We start from the raw sequence: 20,415 nt of genomic DNA on the forward strand, positions 1-20,415 counted from the left end.
ATTCGATTGCTAGTGATACCAGCTACAATTTTCGCTCAATTACCATTCCTACACAATCAAAAGAAAACATTGAGAAATCGATGAATTTATAAATATATATGAATTTTTCATTTTTTTTCACATGTTTGTATATAACTCGAAAATTAAAGCAATGACATGTACATATTTTGATTCAAAATATTGAAATCATTACCAGAAACAATGTATTGATGATCAAAATTATATATCCGTTCAAAGAATCTCAAGAAATTTGGTACAAATACAGAGAATTTGTGTTATTGGGAAAATTTTGCCAAAGAACATGAAATCAAAACTTTTAAATTTCATGACATATATTTTTTTATTATTTTAGTTGGAAATTTATTATAAACAAAATTTACAAAAAAAAACTGAAACTTGGATTTCACTGAAAATTTTAAAATTTTTAGGAAATAACCTAAAACTCTTAAAATATTTTTGTATTGGACAAACGATCTAAACAATTTTTATGCACAACACAAACGCATTTGATAACTACTAAAATTCTGGTTTTGTTGTAGGTTTGCCGTAGAATCTCAAAAAATAGATGAAAGATCGGAAATTTTAAAATTTCCGAGTTAAATTGCATTGCACAGTGGTCCGGATCCACAATTTAGGGGGACAAAAACATTTGTGGCTTAACCTTATACTTTAGAGCTATGATGCCTTCAAAACAAATGATCAGTGAAGATAAACCATATGTCGATGTACATGGTATTAGGGTGGCTCTTATTATTAAGGTGATCCAAAACTTATTTTCCGGATGTATTGAGATAGAGGACTGCATTTTTCGGCAAAACTGTAGATAAACTTATATCGAGCAGCTTTGCTGAGGACATCATAGTAGTATCTGCAACGGTTTTAGTGTTACAGCTATTTTTAAAGAGCAACTTAGGGTGTTCCTCAAAAAATCAGATTTTTTGTTCTAGCATTTATATTTTTCGCTTTTCGTATAGGTATCTTTGAACATCTTTTAGAGTTTGTTAAAACCAATTTTTTAATGACTGGCGTGTTCAGGTAGCGTTTTCGAAACCGAAGTTATGAGCAAAACTAGTTCAAAAACAGGTTATTTTTAAACTGCTATATCTAACATTGAGGAAAACGAAAAAAATCTGTTTCTTGTATTTGACAAAAAATATTTTCGAGCATGTTTATAAAAAAAGGCGGAGGAGATTTTTTAAAATTTTTTTAAATTATGTTCATACATTGGATTATTTCATTGAAAAATATTCGTATCAGTCATTTATTAGCTATATAAGGTATTTTTGTCTTCTAAAGTGTCAAATCAATTCAAGTGCATATTCGGGAAGAAATCGTTCTGCATTCTTCGGGGAATGCAGAATGGTGTCGCTTTTGTAAAATCTCTAACGCTTCTCGGTGGTTGGAGGTTCTATCAACCGTGCATTTTGGCACCTGCAGATCGTTCAGCATCCTTTCGGGGATGCAGGACGACTTATTTCTTTATGTTTTGTGCTGTTTTCCCATTTCATCCAATTCTCAATTCCCTTCCATGTTCCTTTTATCCTTCCCTTCCTATCAGGAAGTTGATGAGAAGCTACGCAAGGCACGAATCTCCAAATAACTAGGGGAACATGCCACTTGAGCCAATTAGTTCTGATAACATAGGTGCAGGGTTTCATTCAGTAAAAAGCATTCAAACGAAGAGGTTGTTTTTCGAGACGAAGACAACTTTAAGCTGCGAATAGATTGGTTGGTAGGTGCTAATCGCAAAGACTGCTGCAAAGCCAATATTCGGGGCGATTCCAGTTTCACAAGTACTTGAAATAGTGGAACTCACTTCACTGAGAAAGATGGCCTAACCGATTTGAGAACTGTTTCAATTTGTAGGTTACACTAGTTCATGCACTAGCTTTCATGTTTTTCAAAAATCAAACAAAACTGTTTGAAGAATATATTTTTATATGAGAATAAGAGAGATATGAGAAAGGCATCATTACACAACTAGGTGGAAAAAAACAAGTTTTACTTAATTTCGTATGATTTTTGTGCTAAATTCAGAATTCTACTTTTTCTAAATTGTTTACTAATAAAAAATTCAAATAATTTTAGAATTCTATATATTCCGAAATAATTCTAAGTTTGTGATATTTAAATTCTAATATTCTATCGATTATAATTGATGTCGTTTAGGATAGCGGAAAATTTAAGATATATTTTTTAGTTCTTAATTGCTAGTAAAACATCAAGCAATATTTTTTTTTTTAATTTTAGTTGGTTTTTTTGATCATTGGTTAGTATATGGAATTCGTATAAATTTACGTTCTATTTCTTTTTGTACAAAGCCATTGAAATAATTTAAAATTTTCGTGTTGTCACAAAATTTATTTTATTAATAGAAACAAATTCTACGTCTCTTTGAAACAGATGAAATCAAAACGGATTCCAATATTTTCACTTTGATTTGCAGAAACGTTGAAACGCAATATATATCAGAAATTTTGAAATTTCCGATCTTCTACCGATTTTCTGAGATTTTACGGGAAACCTAAAACAAAAAAACCTAATTTTAGTAGTTAACAATTCTGTTTGGGTTGTGCATAAAAATTGTTTAGATCTTTTGTCCAATACAAAAACATTATTATTTTTAGAGTTTAGGTATATTTACCAAAATTTTTAAGATTTTCAGTGAAATCCAAGTTTCAGTTTTTTTGTAAATTTTGTTCATAATAAATTTCCAACTAAAATAATAAAAAAATATATGTCATAAAATTTCAAAGTTTTGATTTGTTTTTTTTTTTGGCAAAATTTTTCCAATAATAGAAATTCTCTGTATTTGTACCAAATTTCTTGAGATTCTTTGAACGGATATATAATTTTGATCATCAATACATTGTTTCTGGTAATGATTCCAATATTCTGAATCAAAAAAATGTACATGTCATCGCTTTAATTTTTGAGTTATATACAAACATGTGAAAAAAATTGAAAAATTCATATATATTTATAAATTCATCGATTGTTTAATGTTTTCTTTTGATTGTGCAGGAAAGGTAGTTGGGCGAAAAATGTAGCTGGTATCACTAGCAATCGAATGATGTATAAAAATATATAGGTCATCGCTTTGAATTTCGAGATATTTACGATCATAGTAAAAAGTCTCATCTTTTCTTAGGTCATCAATCTACAGTTTTCATTATAACTTTGGGTAGACAACCCTATTTTTAGTTTTTTTCAGTGCATTGTATTTGTGGAAGTAGTACCTTTCCAATGGTGAACAAATTTTGAAGATCGGTTGACTAACAACAAAGTTATGACTCGGTAAAGTTGAAGTATTCAATATTTTCTATGCGACGTTTATGCCAAAGGAAAGAAAATTGGAAAGCAGATAGGGCATATTAGGCGCGTGAAAAAAACTTGGAACGGGAAAAATCAAATTTTCATTGGTTTTCCTTTGCCAATCGTCAGCTACAAAGTTTTGGAATCAATCTACGAACTTCACAAAATTCGAGGGTGTAAAATATATTGAGATTCGTTGAAAAACAGCTGAGCTATGACAGCTCAAAGTTACCGTTCCAACTTTTTTTGAGGCTTGGTATTTGGAGTGTTAAGCACTGATAAATCGAAGGCGAAGAAATAGAAACAATTCCAATTCCTATTACGACGAGACCGGGGACAGAAGGAACGGAGGCACCAGGCTCGCGCATGTTTACACGGAAAGAAATCCGTTACTGCTGTTATGATTAGAAAATCATGAAACCAATCATTTTAACTTATCATGAAATCATGAGTAATAACTCTTCTCCCGCGAAAATAAATCAGCTAAAGCTGACAAATGTTTTATAAATAGGCTAAAGGAATGGGCGATCCTCTCAACGTTCAGCCAATTATCTAATGGTCTCTCCACATGTGTGATTTTTTGTCTTTTTATTGCATATACTATTCACGTGTAAAGAGTAAATACAGATAATTTTATTTCCAATGAGTATTTCAATCTCCGTTCTTCCTTACCTACACTGAAACCAACAGTAGTTACAGTTTCTTACCATGATATATGTTATTAGTATATATTAGCTGTCAAGCTCAGTCATTCCGTTTCTGTAATGACCTCAGCATTCCACGAAAATTCCTGGAGCAGGGTGGCAAGGGGATTAGCGATTTCAATTTCCTGTTTATTTTTCCCGATTTTCCCGGTGCGTGAGATAAAAATTCCCGGTTTTTAGAACAGGCCACAGTATTTTTCGAGTATCTCATTGGAACTACGTTTAAAGATCTCATCCACAGTTTGTCCAATTGGTCATCTGACTGACAGTACCAAACAGCTCAATGTATTCCATCTTTATTTTGTCTTTTATTTCGCCAGTAACTTCGATGAAACATATCTGGCCAACGGTTATGAAAGAGACCAGTTTCACGAAGGAATGAAGCGTAAAAATTCTTGCAATTTTCTCGAAAAATAAACACATTTCATTCAGACTTCTTGCTTTTTCCAATAATGCTCTTAAGCGTAGCTTTCACATCAAATACGGTTACCAGTGGTGTCTTGTAAGTTGCCAGAAATATTAAATGTCTAATAAAAAAAAATTTAAATCCTTACAACTGCAATTAAAGTAATTTTTTTTCAAATTATTCAATCTTTTACAAGACAGTCTTAATCAGCCTTCTTAAGGCTATCTGGAAAATCAGTCTCTCTTAGAACTTATTCAAATTATAAGTGTATTGAAGAGATGGGTATAACCGTTAATTTTAAATATAATTTAATAGTTCTACCGAAAGAATTAATTCTATTGAACCATTCATTCGTTTTTCTGAAACTTTGCATGTTTCTTCGAAAATAACAGTGAGTGCTTTTTGCATGTGTTTTACCAATAATCATTCTCTTTTGTATACATTTTCAAAGTTCACGAACTTCTACGTTGATAAGTTGAAAGTCGACAGCTTTGTCGATTTTGTGAATCCTATTGAAATCAATACCAAGATTACAACACAAGTGCTATCACAATTTGACATAACTGAGAAAAATTTTGATGAAATTAGGGTAATCATTGGCTGGCACTTAAAAACATGAAGAATTCTTGAAAAAAAATATTAAACACGTTACCTAATGTTACTTTTACCATTAGGCATGCTTATTCAGAAATTTGAAGACAAACACTAGAAAAAGTTCTAAGTGCAAATGGTAGCTGACATTTGCAATCTTTATTTCGATTATTACGGTCCTATCGGCAATCCTTCTATCTTAGGGTGAGGCCAAGGAGAAAGCGACAAGCGAAGCGATGCGAAACTTGACAGATCGCGAGCAGAAAAACGACATGTATGTCAGAGTGAGTGCGATGCGATCGGTTAGTAGTCGCTTCGCAACGCATCGAGTTCACTCTGACATACTTGTCATTTTTTCTGCTGAAATTGAGTGGACGGAGCTCTGCCGCTCGACTACGTGCGATCTGTCAAGTTTCGCATCGCTTCGCTTCGCATCGATTGTCGTTTTCTCACAGGCTTCATCCTTACACTTTGCATAGAATAACGACTGAAACCATCATTTTTCGATTTGCAGTTAAGAAAATGTTGTAAAATATAGAAATATGCCGTAATAATTGAAAGGGAAAATAATAGAAATCCAGCAGAAGTATCCAAATTATCCTTATTTTTCATCTTAATTTCAACTAAGAAAACTCTTATTGATTTAAACTTGCTGTTGAAACCATACAAAAACCGTTGAATGAGACATGGGCTGTCGGCCCTATTTCTAAAGGATTGTGCACCATTGAACCTGTTGTTGTGGGACAATAAGATGTTTCAAAACTTGTACTGAACTTCTCGTTCAAACACAAAATTGAGTATTGCCTCCAACTTTTCCTTTGTTGTATCAGAAAAAATCATGATGCAGAAAATCGTTACTAAGATTAGGACTAGTACTTTTTTCCCGGATTTGCACTAAAATTCCCGACTTTTTCTCGGTTTTCTCGGTCATTTGCCACCCTGCTGGAGAAACCTTTTCAGGTTTGGAAATATATAATAGTCGCTAAGGGCCAGGCCTGGAGAATACGAGGAATATCGGATCGTACCGCAAATCATCCAATTTCATCGTTTCTGTTTTATCAGGACACGAAACTCGTCCTTTTCCATGGCTTGATGAAAACTAAAACTCGTCTGACACGATCAGCTGTTATTCAAACACTAGTGGACAGATTGTCATATCCTCTACATCTTAGAGTTTAAGCAATGTGTCTTTAAACCTATATTATTAAATTAAAATACCTTTCTCTTGACATTCACACAGTCTCATAAAAACAATCTTTGTTTTTCAGTAAGACAATTTCAGATACGAATTTGAGCGCATTTTTGACACAAATTCATTTAGATCAATTCGAGTAAGTGTGCTTCAGCGCTTACGTCATATATTCGACAACATTCTCAAAACTAAAAGTTTCAGCAATAATACAATTGAATTTGATCATTGGTCACTTTGAAAAAGTTGTGCGAATAGAAAAAAATTTCTTAGCCGATTACGTCAATTATACCATCATATTTCTGGTACCAGAAGGAACAACCAGATACCTAATAACGACTTTCAAACGAGCCTAAGCTTGTTGAAATCGGTTTAGCCATCTCCGAGAAATTGAACGGAGAATAATTTTGGCTACGTCACTTCTATCATTATATCTCCGGAATCAGTTTCGACACTCACTTGATCTTCGAGCTTGATTTACAACCAAGGAGTAGCTTTCAAATGAACCTAAGTTTGTTAAAATCGGAGATGGTCAATTTCCGTAAAAAAATTAGAGGAAGGAAATCGTTTAAAGGTTTAATACACACATACACACAGATTTTTTATAATCACACCGAGCTGAGTCGAATGATATAACAATATTTTTCCAAATTGTTTATCCTTTCATTAAGAAAAGTAAACAAGTTTGACAATGGCTAGCTCCTATGGTCCGACCGTACTAGATGCAAGAATATCAAACGAACAGAACGAGTGCTTCAATCTTCCCAAAGTCTGTACAGCTTATGGACCCGTTGATGACGCTGAAAACAAATCATCGCCGAGTATTGAAAGGCGATATTTTCGATTTTATGTAATGGGATCACTGATAATCGAGGACAATGATAACAGCAGAGATACTCAGACGCATATTTTAGCATTGTATTTATTTGATTTCTAGAGCGTATGATACAGTTACATATTAAAATGCTTAGTTTGATAATCAAAACGCTCCAAGCTATTTTCTTGGTTTAAACAGCAAGTGCACTCCGTTCTCTGGAATGACATCTCCAAATCCTTTCATTATTTTAAGCGGTACCTCAGTGCGGCTTGTTTTTTCAAAAGAAAAATTTAACAGCATATAATACAGAATAGCTTTGACCTCGGCAAGCGCGAAACGCGATCCGATACAATTTCTCGGTCCAATCCCAAACGGTACATATGTTTCGGCTTTGATGCTAACTTTTTTTTCATCCCCGAACCGTTCCGGATCGAAAACTTCCGGATTTGGGAAATAGTTCGGGTCACGGTGTAGTGCCTGAGCGGGGATCCAAACAATAGTACCTTTGTCTATCGTTATCTTAAGCCCGTTGCCACAATCGAGTAGGTAGTCTTTTATACATAATCGATCCAGTGCCGGGGCGGGCGGCCACAGTCGTAGTCCTTCCGATACGACCATATCCAAATACTTCATTTTTTGCAAAGCGTCATAGGTGAGAGATCTTCCATTTAGAGAGGAATGCGTAGCCATGACTTCTTCGTGTAGTTTCATTTGAATATCAGAATTTACTGCCAATTCATAGGTTATGAAAAGCAAGCTTGTTGACACGGTATCAAAACCAGCTAGGAAAAAGACTAAGCATTGGGCAACGATTTCTGTATCCGACAATGTTTCCAAACTTACACCTTTTCCAATTTCCGACTCTTGAACGGAGGCGAAGCTTTCGTCTTCTTCTTTTTGTTGTTTATGTTTTAGAGTACCTTTTCTTGCATTAATCAAAAGATTCACCATGTCCTGTCGCACGATACCCTTAGCTTCTCGATTCTTTATGCTGGTCAATATCAGTGACTTGAAATAGTCGTTATATTTTGCATCAATAATATCGATTCCCAACCAATCCATGAGGCTCGGTACCAATCTATGACCAATGACTCGTAGCAGTACACTAATCCTATTAAAGCTCATCATTTTCCGTCCAGTCAAGTAAAAATCATTTTTGGGATTTTTCAAAGAATCGACTTGCATTCCGAACGCACAGTTAGCAATCACATCGTTGGCAAACCGACCAAACACATCCTTCATTTCGTACTCTTGAGGGCCTTTGGTACGTGCTTCTTCAAGATAATACAGGGTGATTTTTTAAGAGCTTGAGAACTTTTTTAAACAATAAAACGCATAAAATTTGCAAAATCTCATCGGTTCTTTATTTTAAACGTTAGATTGGTACATGACATTTACTTTTTGAAGATAATTTCATTTAAATGTTGACCGCGGCTGCGTCTTAGGTGGTCCATTCGGAAAGTCCAATTTTGGGCAACTTTTTCGAGCATTTCGGCCGGAATAGCCCGAATTTCTTCGGAAATGTTGTCTTCCAAAGCTGGAATAGTTACTGGCTTATTTCTGTAGACTTTAGACTTGACGTAGCCCCACAAAAAATAGTCTAAAGGCGTCAAATCGCATGATCTTGGTGGCCAACTTACCGGTCCATTTCTTGAGATGAATTGTTCTCCGAAGTTTTCCCTCAAAATGGCCATAGAATCGCGAGCTGTGTGGCATGTAGCGCCATCTTGTTGAAACCACATGTCAACCAAGTTCAGTTCTTCCATTTTTGGCAACAAAAAGTTTGTTAGCATCGAACGATAGCGATCGCCATTCACTGTAACGTTGCGTCCAACAGCATCTTTGAAAAAATACGGTCCAATGATTCCACCAGCGTACAAACCACACCAAACAGTGCATTTTTCGGGATGCATGGGCAGTTCTTGAACGGCTTCTGGTTGCTCTTCACTCCAAATGCGGCAATTTTGCTTATTTACGTAGCCATTCAACCAGAATTATGTAGACCATAAATCGGGCGTAAAGCGCGAAACACATTTCGAACCGAACACTGATTTTGGTAATAAAATTCAATGATTTGCAAGCGTTGCTCGTTAGTAAGTCTATTCATGATGAAATGTCAGAGCATACTGAGCAAATAATAATGCATGAAAATCATAACCTCAAAAAATCTGAGCAAATACTAATGCATGAAAATCCTAACCTCAAAAAAATCACCTTTTACTTAACTGCATTCTCACTGCAGTCCACTATCAGATGGAACATCAGTCGCAGTTTGCTTCCTGTGAACGCAGGACTCAATGTTGCTCGCATGTTCTTCCATTTTTGACCCGTTAGAGCAAACAAGGATTTACTAACGATCAGCTTTGGATTATCATTATCGGCGCTTCCAAATGTGGGTACATGATCTACAAAATGATCAAAATCTTTCACAGTAACCTGTTTAATTAGATCAGGATCTCGAATAACAAACACTGGCGAGGTCAGATCGTGTATGCCGAAAACTCTAAAATTGTTTTGATTTGTTGATGTATACAAGATTGTAAGATCTGATACTTACTTGGCGTTTGGAAACTTGTCATATATGGTTGTAATAAAGTCATCGAATGAAAGTTTCCGTAAATATAATGGCCATGTACTGCCTAGTAGGAATTTAGGAGCCAACGAAGGAATGGGTTTTTTATGGAAGTAATCATTGTTTTTTGTAAGTAAGTAATAAATGATTGCTAGGAGAACGACAATCGTGATGAGATATAGAAAATTAATTTCCATTTTCAATTGAGTCGCACATCTGTCGTGCAAGAGAAACCACAAATAACTGAGCGACAATTTTGAGCAACCGCAGTGGTATTCTCCAAAAGGTCATATTAATATGAGTGCGATTGTATGATTGTATGTGCTGTCGTTGATGTCGTGTTGGTTTTAGAACCTGTTTTGCTAGTTTTAGCATTCGGTTTGGTAGTGCGTTACACATTTTTTTAAGAGACACGAGACCAAAACGCCACCGGCTGCGTTTTATTGTTTGTATTTACAGATAAGACTGCATTAAAAGCGGTCGTCTTATCTATCACAATATACGTAGGCCGCTACTGGCAACACCAAAACAAAGTTTGACATTTTTTAACATAAACGTACTCAGAACGTTTTGATGTACAAGCGCTGAATCGTGGTCGTAGTTCGGTCGCCGATGAATTCCTTGAATATCGTCCAAAATCAATTGTTTTGCCAAAAACCATCGATGCTGTGCTTGAACTGGTGAAGGCCACGAAGGCCCGGCGGGCGGAAGATGGTGGTCAGGGACGGGGATCGAGAGAATCTGGCGGATGTTAGTGTCGAACCTGTAGGTGGAGTTTATACTTTCTGAGCGAGGAATAACACATTACACTTGTATATCAATGTGTTTAAGGTACTGGTATATGAGAAGCATATATAAACTATCCCGACTCGCCAACACATCCCGAACCGGAACCTCAGGCGGTCTACCTCGGGCCCTAAGGGATTCCAGTAGCTTCGACCTGGCGTCGCGATACTCCACGCACGACCACACGACATGCTCGATGTTTTGATAACCGTCGCCACAGGTGCAGAGACCACTCTCCGCAAGCCCAACACGCCGGGGATGTGTGTTGAAAGTGTAGTGATTTGACATGAGCCGCGACATAAAACGAATGAAATCGCGACTCACGTTCATCCCCCTGAAACAAGATTTCGTCGATACCTTAGGGATAATGGAGTGTAGCCATCGTCCCAGTTCGTCATTCGTCCATGAAGTTTTCCAACTTCCGAGAGTTTTCTGACGAGAAATACTGAAAAATTCATTGAAGCAGATTGGTCTTTCATAAATATCACCTTCCCCCCCCCAGTGACTACTGGCTGTTTGCTGATCTTAAAAAAATGCTCCAGGGAAAAAGATTTGGCTGAAATGAGGAGGTCATCGCTGAAACTGAAGCTTATTTTGAAGCGAAAGATAATTTTTTTTATAAACATGGTATTGAAAAATTGGAAAAACGTTGGAACCATTGTATCACCCTAAAAGGTGATTATGTTGATGAATAAAAAAAATGTTGTTTTCATTGTTAGTCTCGGGACTTATTGATTCATGTGTTATACACTATTTCTATACAGATAATAATTTTCGAGTTATAATGATTCCAGAAAAAAATGCCTGCACAAAATTCATTAATCTTTTTTGAGGATTAGTGTAGAGTCTAATCAGTCTCACTATTCGTACAAAATAGTTTGACATACTGAAAACATGTACAACGTTTCATTTAAATCGGGTAAAGTCGTTTCTACAAACGTTTGAAAAAACATAATAATAGCATAATTCGAATGGAATTATAAAGAAAAACCTGTTTTAATCCACCTAGTGGTGTAATGATGCCTTTCTCATATCAATCATACTATCATATATAATACTGTGGTATTCTTCAAAATAATTTTCTGCGATTCTTAGAAGAATAATCGAAATCGGTTTGTTTGACCGTCTACTGGTAAAAACTATCAATTGGAAAAGATTTGAGGTCGATTTAAATTTTTTTTAAGGTTTTTCCCCATTTTCAGTGATGGTATACAATTTTTAACCCACTTTACTCTATATTTCCGGATCCAGAAGTCGGATCCGCATGAAATTCGGGGATTACGTATGGGACCACAGGATCTTCCATTTTAATCTAAGTTTGTGAAAATCGGTCGCGCCATCTATGAGAAAAGTTAGAACACATATTTTCTTTATTTTGCACATTTTACCCCATAACTCCCGAACCGGAAGTCAGACCTCAAGACCTTTCATTTGAATCTTAGTGTGTGAAAATCGGTTCAGCCATCCCTGAGAAAAGTTAGTGCACTTATTTTCACAATTTTTTGCACATTTTACCCCATAATTCCGAAACCGGAAGTCGGATCCAAATAATATTCAGGAATTTTGTATGGAACCACAAGACCTTTCATTTGAATCTAAGTTTATGAAAATCGGTTCAGCCATCTCCGAGAAAAGTTAGTGCAATAAAACGTTACATACACACACATACATATACACACATACACACACACAGACATTTTGCGTACTCGACGAACTGAGTCGAATGGTATATGACACTCTGCACTCCGGGCCTCGGTTCAAAAGTCGGTTTTCACAGTGATTGCATAACCTTTCTATATGAGAAAGGCAAAAACGTTACATACACACATACACACACACATACTCACAGACATTTTGCGTACTCGACGAACTGAGTCGAATGGTATATGAATGGTCCTGTGGTCCCATATTTCATCCGACTTCTGGATCCAGAAATATAGGGTAAAGTATGTAAAAAATTTTATACCATCACTGAAAAGGACGAAAAACCATAAAAAGTTTTCTAAATCGACCTCAAATCTTCTCCAATTGATAGTTTTTAACAGTAGACGGTCGAACAAACCGAGTTCGGTTATTCTTTTAAGAATCGAAGAAAATTATTTTGAAGAATACCACAGTATTATATATGATAGTATGATTGATATGAGAAAGGTATCATTACACCACTAGGTGGATTAAAACAGGTTTTTATTTAATGAATCTGTTGAATTAAATTTCTGTGTAGTTACTTATTTTCATTCACCAACCGTAACATGGGATCGTGGCTTAAGTTCGACAAACAATCCGGCTTTAGAATGTAATCCGATATAACCTTTAGCAAGCTGCAATGGAACCTGTGTTTTTTCCGTTCTTTCGAAACTAAAGTGCAAGAGCATATGGTACATGATTGCCTTAACTTCCATTAAGGCAAATCTAGAGGCAATACAGTTTCTAGGTCCAATTCCAAACGGTAGATATGTTCCAAGACGAATGTTTTCGTTATTTTCATCACTGAAACGTTCTGGCACGAATTTCTCCGGGTTTGGAAAATACTTCGGATCGTAGTGTAATCCTTGAACTGGGAAGAACACCGCAGTACCTTTTTCGATGGTAAACTTTAGACCTGCTCCATCGTCCAGTTCATAATTTCGTACGCAGAGGCGATCTACTGCAGGTACAGGAGGCCACATCCGCAGTGATTCGCATACTACCATATCCATGTATTGCATCTTCTGAAGTGTGTCGTAGTTCAATGGACTACCTTTCAGAGACCGATGTGTAGCCACAATTTCCTCATACAATTTTTTCTGAACATCTGGATTAATAGTAAGCTCATACGACAGGAAAGTGAGATTCGTAGACACCGTGTCGAATCCTGCTAGAAAGAAAATCAAACATTGAGCTATCATTTCGACCTCAGTCATGGAATGCAAAGTATCTCCTTTCCCCATATCAGATTCTTCAACGGTTGCGAATCCTTCTTTTTGAAATTTCTCGTGTTGGTGTTTCAGTGTGCCTTTTCTAGCTTGCATCAATAAATGAACCATATCTGGTCTAAAAATTCCTTGAGTTTCTCGCAAGTTGACAGCGTTTTTTATAAGCGCCGAAAAATATGCGTTATGTTTATGTTCAATGAAATCGATACCCAAATAGCTCATAATAGTCGGAATAAAACGAAAACCGAATGTACGAAGCATTGCTTTAACAGTGTTGAACTTGAACATGTCTTTCCCATGACAGAAAAATTGATTTTCTCGATTTCTGAATGAGTCTATCTTCATTCCGAAGGCACAGGATGCAATCACATCATTGCCAAATCTCGAAAATACATCCTTCATTTCGTACACCAGCGGAAGCTTTGTGCTCTTACATTCGTCACGGTAGAAAGAAGCCGTACTCTCGCAGCAATCGACGATCAATTCAAACATTTGTCGCATTTTGGAACCGGTGAATGCTGGACTGAGTGTAATTCGCATGTTTTTCCATTTCTGGTCGTTAAGTACGAACAAAGATTTCGCAAATATCACATCCGGATGATCGCTATCATTTTTTCCAAAAATCGGTCGGTGATTTATGAAATATTCGAAATCTTTGATGCCAATGGTCTTAATAAGCTCTGGGTCACGAATCACAAAAAATGGTAAGTTTGCATCAAATAGACCGAACACTCTACAAAAAAGTAATCTTATTGACGTTCTCACTGGAGCGAACAACGAGATAAGTTTACTTACTTTACACCTTCAAATTTATCATAAGCACGCTTGATGAATTCCGTGAATGAGGTCTTCTTGAAAAGCATCGAGCCAGTGCTACCAACGATCGGTTTCACTGCCATTGACGGGATTGGCTTGTCATGAAAATAGTCCAGATTTTTTGTCAGCCAATGATAGAACCAGCCAATAATAGTTACTACTGCTAGAACATGAACCAAATCGACCTCCATCTTTCAGGTGCTGTTTCGTACTGGGAATGATTGTTAGGCTACATTTATTTGCTTGCATTAAGTGGCACTTTAGTCCGTTTGATATGTGAGTTGCATAACACAAATTCAAATATTAGTAGACTATTCATCAACCCGTCCTCTGAAAAGGGCAAGAACTTAACAATGACTAGGGCAATATAGGATGTCCTAGAAAGTCAAAGAGGCGTCTTTGACGTTTCAACAAATAATGATTAATTTGTATTATTGTATACTTTCAAATCTGTGAAGAATCGCGATATTGATCATGTCGTTTGGACATGCGAGGAGTATTATGATGTCAGGTCTCAAATAATAAATTCTTTGCGTACCCGAGGTAGACTATCCAATGTCCCAGTTCTAGAAATTCTTGCTTATCGTGACTTTCCATACATGAAACTTCGTTATCATTTCATAAAGAAAGTTGGAGTTTTAATTTAATAATTGACCCTTTTAAGACTTAGTTCTAACTCCAACTGCGTCCATTAGTTCATCCAATAGCTAAATTTGAATAGAAATGATGTGCTGATACGAACAAACTCGAAATAGCTTATGAAATTATCAAAAAAAGGTATGAAAATTTTTGCTTATTTTATAATTTATAGCAGTTAATTGTTTGGTTCAAATAATATCATATTTAAAAAATAAGACCTATGTTATATTAAATTCAAATCGTTGAGACTATATTAGATTTGTATCAGGATAAGAATTCTATGTAAAAGTGATGCTACGGCGAAGAAAAACTAATGTAAATTTCCATAAGAAATAAACGTATTTATGGAAAAAAAATATCTGTGATTCGGTGAGTGCCGGTGTATTTAGTTTTTTCCAAAATGCAAATTCCCGAAAACAATTGCGAACGTTTCGCTGAATCAGTTATCATAATTGGAAGGTGTTTGTAATTCCGCTGACAGATACGTGATTTCCGTACAATAATTTCCTGTACAACGCTGTACAGAACGATGAGGTGACAGACAAGTTTTGCGCACATAATGATCGATAACATACACGGATAAAAATCTATTACCGGTATCATGATTTTTTAATCATGAAATAGCAAAATGATTGATATCATGAAAATTTTCATGAAAAATGTTTCGTTGTGCATGATACCAATAATTTTGCTCATGAAATCATGACTTATTGTTCATGATAGACATGATTCATGATTTAATGATTTTTAATCATGGTACCGGTAATGGATTGTTACCCGTGTAGAAACCAAAAATTTTTGCGATTTGAAGTATATTCCTAGTAACTGATTTATGACAGATATAATCAATGTCTCTCTGAATTATTAAACTAGTTTTGTGAGTGAGTGTTCATCGGATGACAGTTTCACTCATATCAAATTTTATACTACAAGTATTTATTAAATTAAATATGTTACTTGGTACAATTTACCCACACTGAAGACATGATTCGCTGTTCTCTATTCATACCCAACATAAGACTCTTTCTAAACAATTTAAAACAGGTTTTCTTTCTATTCAACCATTCAACCTGATGATGTAAGACAAAATAATTAGAAGATTCAGAGCTTCCAGAAGTGAATATAGGGGACCAGTGTGATAAATGGAATTTCGATTAGTCATCAATAAACAGGATAATTACAGAATCGGTTTATCGATGTATATCATTATGTTTTTAAATTCATCTCAACAAACTGTTTTTCAAAACTTCACCAAATTTATGAACATTTCTTGGTTTGACTGCTTTTTGAATATATGTATACGTTGATAAAGTATATAAGTTTTATGCTGCTTGTTAGAATTTTACCGAGATTTTTTTTTCAAAATAAAACGATGGTTGTTTATTATGTGATGCTCAGAAGAAGGAAATATTGTTTCGTGAGTTCACCATCGCTCGCCGATAACGTTGGTAGCAGTAGAGCAATTCCAGGAATGAGTAGGCGAAAAAGTGAAAAAATCTGAATCGACCTTCTCCGATTTGGACATGGCTTCAGTATGGCAAACCATAAGCTTTGAACCGATTGAGAGGTCTATACGACTCACGACTGATTTTTAAAAAAAGGCGTATGTATTTCTGCATTTCACAAAAATTGCCTTTTTCAAATCGGAAACCGTTAATTGTACAAAAATGGCGTTCAGGAAGAAGTTGTAGGGAATCGATTGGGCACTCTAAAAAAAAATACACTGAAAAAAATTATTGATTTTTTTCTCAATAATTAAAAAATAATCCGAAAAAGTTAAATAGCATGGTTTTAATTTTTTGTGGTAATTTTTATTTTAAAGCTGTTATTAAAACCTACAGATTGATGGCTATCCAATCCGTGCCTTTTGAAAATTGAAAAAGTTACAGCTAAAACATTTTACAGATATATTCGAAATTTCAAGTTCTCGTTGAAAGATAATCATTTCAATAGTAAAATATTATTCTACAGGTTAAAGCAATACATTTGTTCATGATATCTTTTTTTCTAAAAGTAGCTGTTCTTGAGATACTTGGATATTTAATTATAGCACCATTTTTTATGTTTCCATGAATTGTTTATTTGCTTGCTATATCTACAATTATTACATGTACATGCATAATTCTTATTTATATTTAATGTTTTAAGTTTTTGAAAATTGTATGAGTACTACGTGCATCGTCATTCGAATACAGTCTTGTGACGATCGTGGTTTCTGAAATCGGAACGAAAGAATGGTATTTCTGTGTGCCTGGAATCCTTATAAACACTACTCCACTCGGTCACACCCCGTTCATATTCTTCTTGTGACACGTAACAAAAAGACATGGTCGTGAATGCCTCTCGACGTCTCTGCTCTGCCCATATATCTGCTCATATAATTGTTTTGCAGTTGTGATTGAGTGTTCATGTAGTTTAGCCAAGCTTTCACGTCGTGCCATTCGCTTTAAATTACCCCCGAGTGCATCACATGGTCCTTTACCATGAGAAGTTGCTAAAAATGCCACTTAGCGTCAATGTTATACATTGATTTAAATTTACAGAGACAAATTTTTTTCTGTTTTTGCGTCCAGGAAGAAGTTGTAGGGAATCAGTAGAGTGCCCCTTTGCAAACAGTGTGTTCTAAAGCAAAGAACAAAAGTAAATTGCAATAGATAACAGAGCAATGAAACAAAAATTTGATTTGCTCAAAAGCGAAGCTCGTATTGTTGTTTTCAAGTCGAGCTTAGACTTACGGGGACACCCTATAAATGAGCTTTGTATATCTTCAATGTACAGATTCCTTAAGTCGGACTGGAGGAGTACAATAACAATATGATAACGACTTGTAATATTTATTCCTATCTATCTACGTAATTCAAGTGCTCATGTTCTGTTTGTCGGGTAGGAGTTTTAAATGAATTCTTATAGTCAGCAAATCTAAAGAGTATATGAGCAAGCATTTTTTATTAACTGGCGACCAGAAAGATACATACAAATGCCACCTTTAACCGCTTGTGTATCAATCATAAATAGAAGCCTTCACTGTTCCATCGACTACAGTTAATTGGGTGCAGTATCAAACCATTGCATTGGATGTAGGCTTGTGCTAAGTAGTGGCACTCATCGTCGTGTTGAGATGACTGTTTTATTTCATTTGACGTTTCGTCATCTACGAAATGCATATCAATTCAAATTAAATAGATATTACAGAGTAGTTGTAATTTGTATTAATATCATGATGTCAGCATCCTTTTTTTTTATTCGTTGCAATTAATGACATGCAATTTTTGTACCACGTGTAACATTTCTTTTCATATGGTACGTAATATTTGTTTGTCTCGGGTTGACGGTTCAATGCATAAAGCACTGGTCTTATAAGCCAGTTGTCGTATGTTCGAGCCCCGACCGGTAAGGATTATTAGTGTCAATATGATCATAGCACAAGTCATTCAATGGTTCTGTATGCTAAGAATCGGCTGCGAAGTCTTTTTAAACGGAAGGTCAAATTCCTGAGAGGGAATGTAATACCAAGGCTTTGTTTTGTAATCTTTGTTACAGCAAATTAAAGTGCTACGAGGCTATTTAATATGATCAAAATAATTACTCTCGTTAGTAGATCCTGAGATTATTCCCTAAGCAGTAAGTGTTGGCTTCAAACGATGATTTGTACATATAATACACGTTGTTTGGTAAAGTGATCACCAAGTAGCAATTCGCCTAATCTAGAAATCGCTTATGGTCTCTTATGTTTATGACAGACATGTGGTATCGGAATCACTGTACACCATTAAATCACATGCCTGCCACCCTGAATCACGTAAGCATCATGATACAACGATGAATTCCGTTCTATGATCAACTATCGTTGTACTGTGCGAAATCCCATAACTGTTCACTGCTACATGCCCTATTGACGAGTGATGCTGAACTCAAGAAACGATATTTTCTTCTTAATGAACGAACCATCGTATCTTTTTTAAATCTCGGCAAAATACAAGTAACACGAAATCAAAGTTGTAGCATATTAAAAAAATGTTCATGAATTTGGTAGTTTTGAAATTTATATAAGTAAAACATATTCATATTTATATTCAGCATTGTTCAGTAATTGTTTTCTATACATTAACAAGTAACTATAATATTGAAATGGTTTTCAAAACGTCATTATTCATATTTTGAATGCACTTGTAGTAATACTGAACGATAAATATCCAATTAATTAATAAATCAATTGTGTTAATTAAATGGTAATCAATAAAAATTCCATATATCACGTTAGTTTCCTATATTTACTTCTGAAAACTCTCAATCTCCTTATTACTTTATCTTTTCTCATCAGATTGCAGTCTTCAGTGTTACTTCATAAATCTAGCATAAAAATTTTTAACTCACTAAATTCCAACTCAAACACATTAAGAGTATATTTCAAAACCATTTTTCATAAGATTTTTAAATCAAAATGAAGTATCAAACCTGTACCAAATCTATTTTGAAATAATTTCAAATTCAAGGAAATATTAAAATCAGCTTTATGATAAACACAATCTTTTTTAGGAAAATTTCGTCTGGTCGTCATGTGCACCTTGTGCATTGCACAACCGATCAAATTGAAACAATCGATTGCATCCGCATCCACATTGAATTATTTTTCATATTCTCCATTTATTCGATGAAAGCATGTCGGATAGTACCGAATATAAAATAATGAGCGATTCTGTCCACAGAACAATAAGCACAAATTTTCCCTAAGCTGCTTGCTGGGCAATAATAGCCAAACGATCTTTCCGTATCGCATTGCCGTGATGCTTTGACCTGGAGCACTTTGTCTTGTGCACCGAAATTGCGTGTATTTACATACATCTCATGTATAATATATATACAAATTTTATGTATCGCTTGTCGCTGTGTGAGTGTCGTTTCCGTGCACAGATTCAAGTAGAGAATGTATTATTCAGCTCAGCTCTGAGAATTGTTGCTCTCTTTCACATATGGCTCTGTGGTAACTTGTATGCACTCCTTCAGGAGAGGCTTCAGTGGCTTATGCTTATGGCAATTGAAAACAAATTGCTGTTTCAGTTGCAACGCCGAAGCGGTTTTATTGAAAAATACAAGCGAATATCCATTCCACAATCTTTAGGTTTGACTTACAACAAACTGTAAATTTTGTCACTGTTGAGAAAAGTGAATAAGATCTATTTTTTTATGACTATTATCTCCTGTCGTTAATCGAAAACCAGGAACCAAAACAGCCGGAATCGGTTTGCCGATACGAATGCCTACGACCCATCTCTGAGTCGGTGGTTCCAAGCTCTTCTGCATAGTTTCCTTAGTCTAGCAAGTTCAGTATTCCACCAAGGAGTTTTTCTAGTAGCTCGCACACTCCGAAGTGGACAAGCCTTTTCATATGCTGCAACTATGAGTGAGTTTTTCTCGTCGACAACATTTTCCAAAACAATTGGGGGTTCAATTATCCAAGCCCTCTTCATAGAGGTCCCAGTTTGTAGATTTGGGATTACGATATGTGACAATATCGAATTTAACGTTTGAATGATCAAAAAAGATGTACTTATGATCAGATAACGAAGGTTGGAGCTCATCGGAGACGAGCCAATTTACCAACTCATGCGCAATTCTATCAGAGCAGAGAGTTACGTCCAAAACCTCCTCTCTTCCAGATCTCGAA

The 20,415-nt window shown here is 35.4% G+C and overlaps 2 protein-coding genes and 1 pseudogene across 3 annotated transcripts in view; all 3 read right to left on the minus strand.

The window, feature by feature from the left end:
• Positions 1-20,415, minus strand: part of LOC131437314 (sodium-dependent transporter bedraggled) — a 279,011-nt gene that overhangs the window by 183,734 nt on the left and 74,862 nt on the right. The gene's annotated exons all lie outside the window — the stretch shown is intronic.
• On the minus strand, positions 7,199-9,822 carry LOC131437340 (probable cytochrome P450 9f2; annotated as a pseudogene).
• LOC131437320 (cytochrome P450 9e2-like) lies at positions 12,533-14,418 on the minus strand. Its single transcript, XM_058606593.1, has 2 exons — positions 14,091-14,418; positions 12,533-14,028 (listed from the first exon to the last, which is right to left on the minus strand). The coding sequence occupies exons 1-2, from the start codon at positions 14,300-14,302 to the stop codon at positions 12,615-12,617; spliced, it is 1,626 nt and encodes a 541-aa protein (XP_058462576.1). The 5' UTR covers positions 14,303-14,418; the 3' UTR covers positions 12,533-12,614.

The sequence above is a fragment of the Malaya genurostris genome, chromosome 3, assembly GCF_030247185.1.
Source record: "Malaya genurostris strain Urasoe2022 chromosome 3, Malgen_1.1, whole genome shotgun sequence".
NCBI classification, from domain to species: Eukaryota; Metazoa; Arthropoda; class Insecta; order Diptera; family Culicidae; genus Malaya; species Malaya genurostris.

Bases quoted from the DNA above. Each gene is read 5' to 3' on its own strand.
- LOC131437320 (XM_058606593.1), bottom strand. From the start codon at position 14,302: ATGGAGGTCGATTTGGTTCATGTTCTAGCAGTAGTAACTATTATTGGC. The intron at 14,029-14,090 runs GTAAGTAAACTT...ACTTTTTTGTAG, and splicing joins GATAAATTTGAAGGTGTAAA to AGTGTTCGGTCTATTTGATG.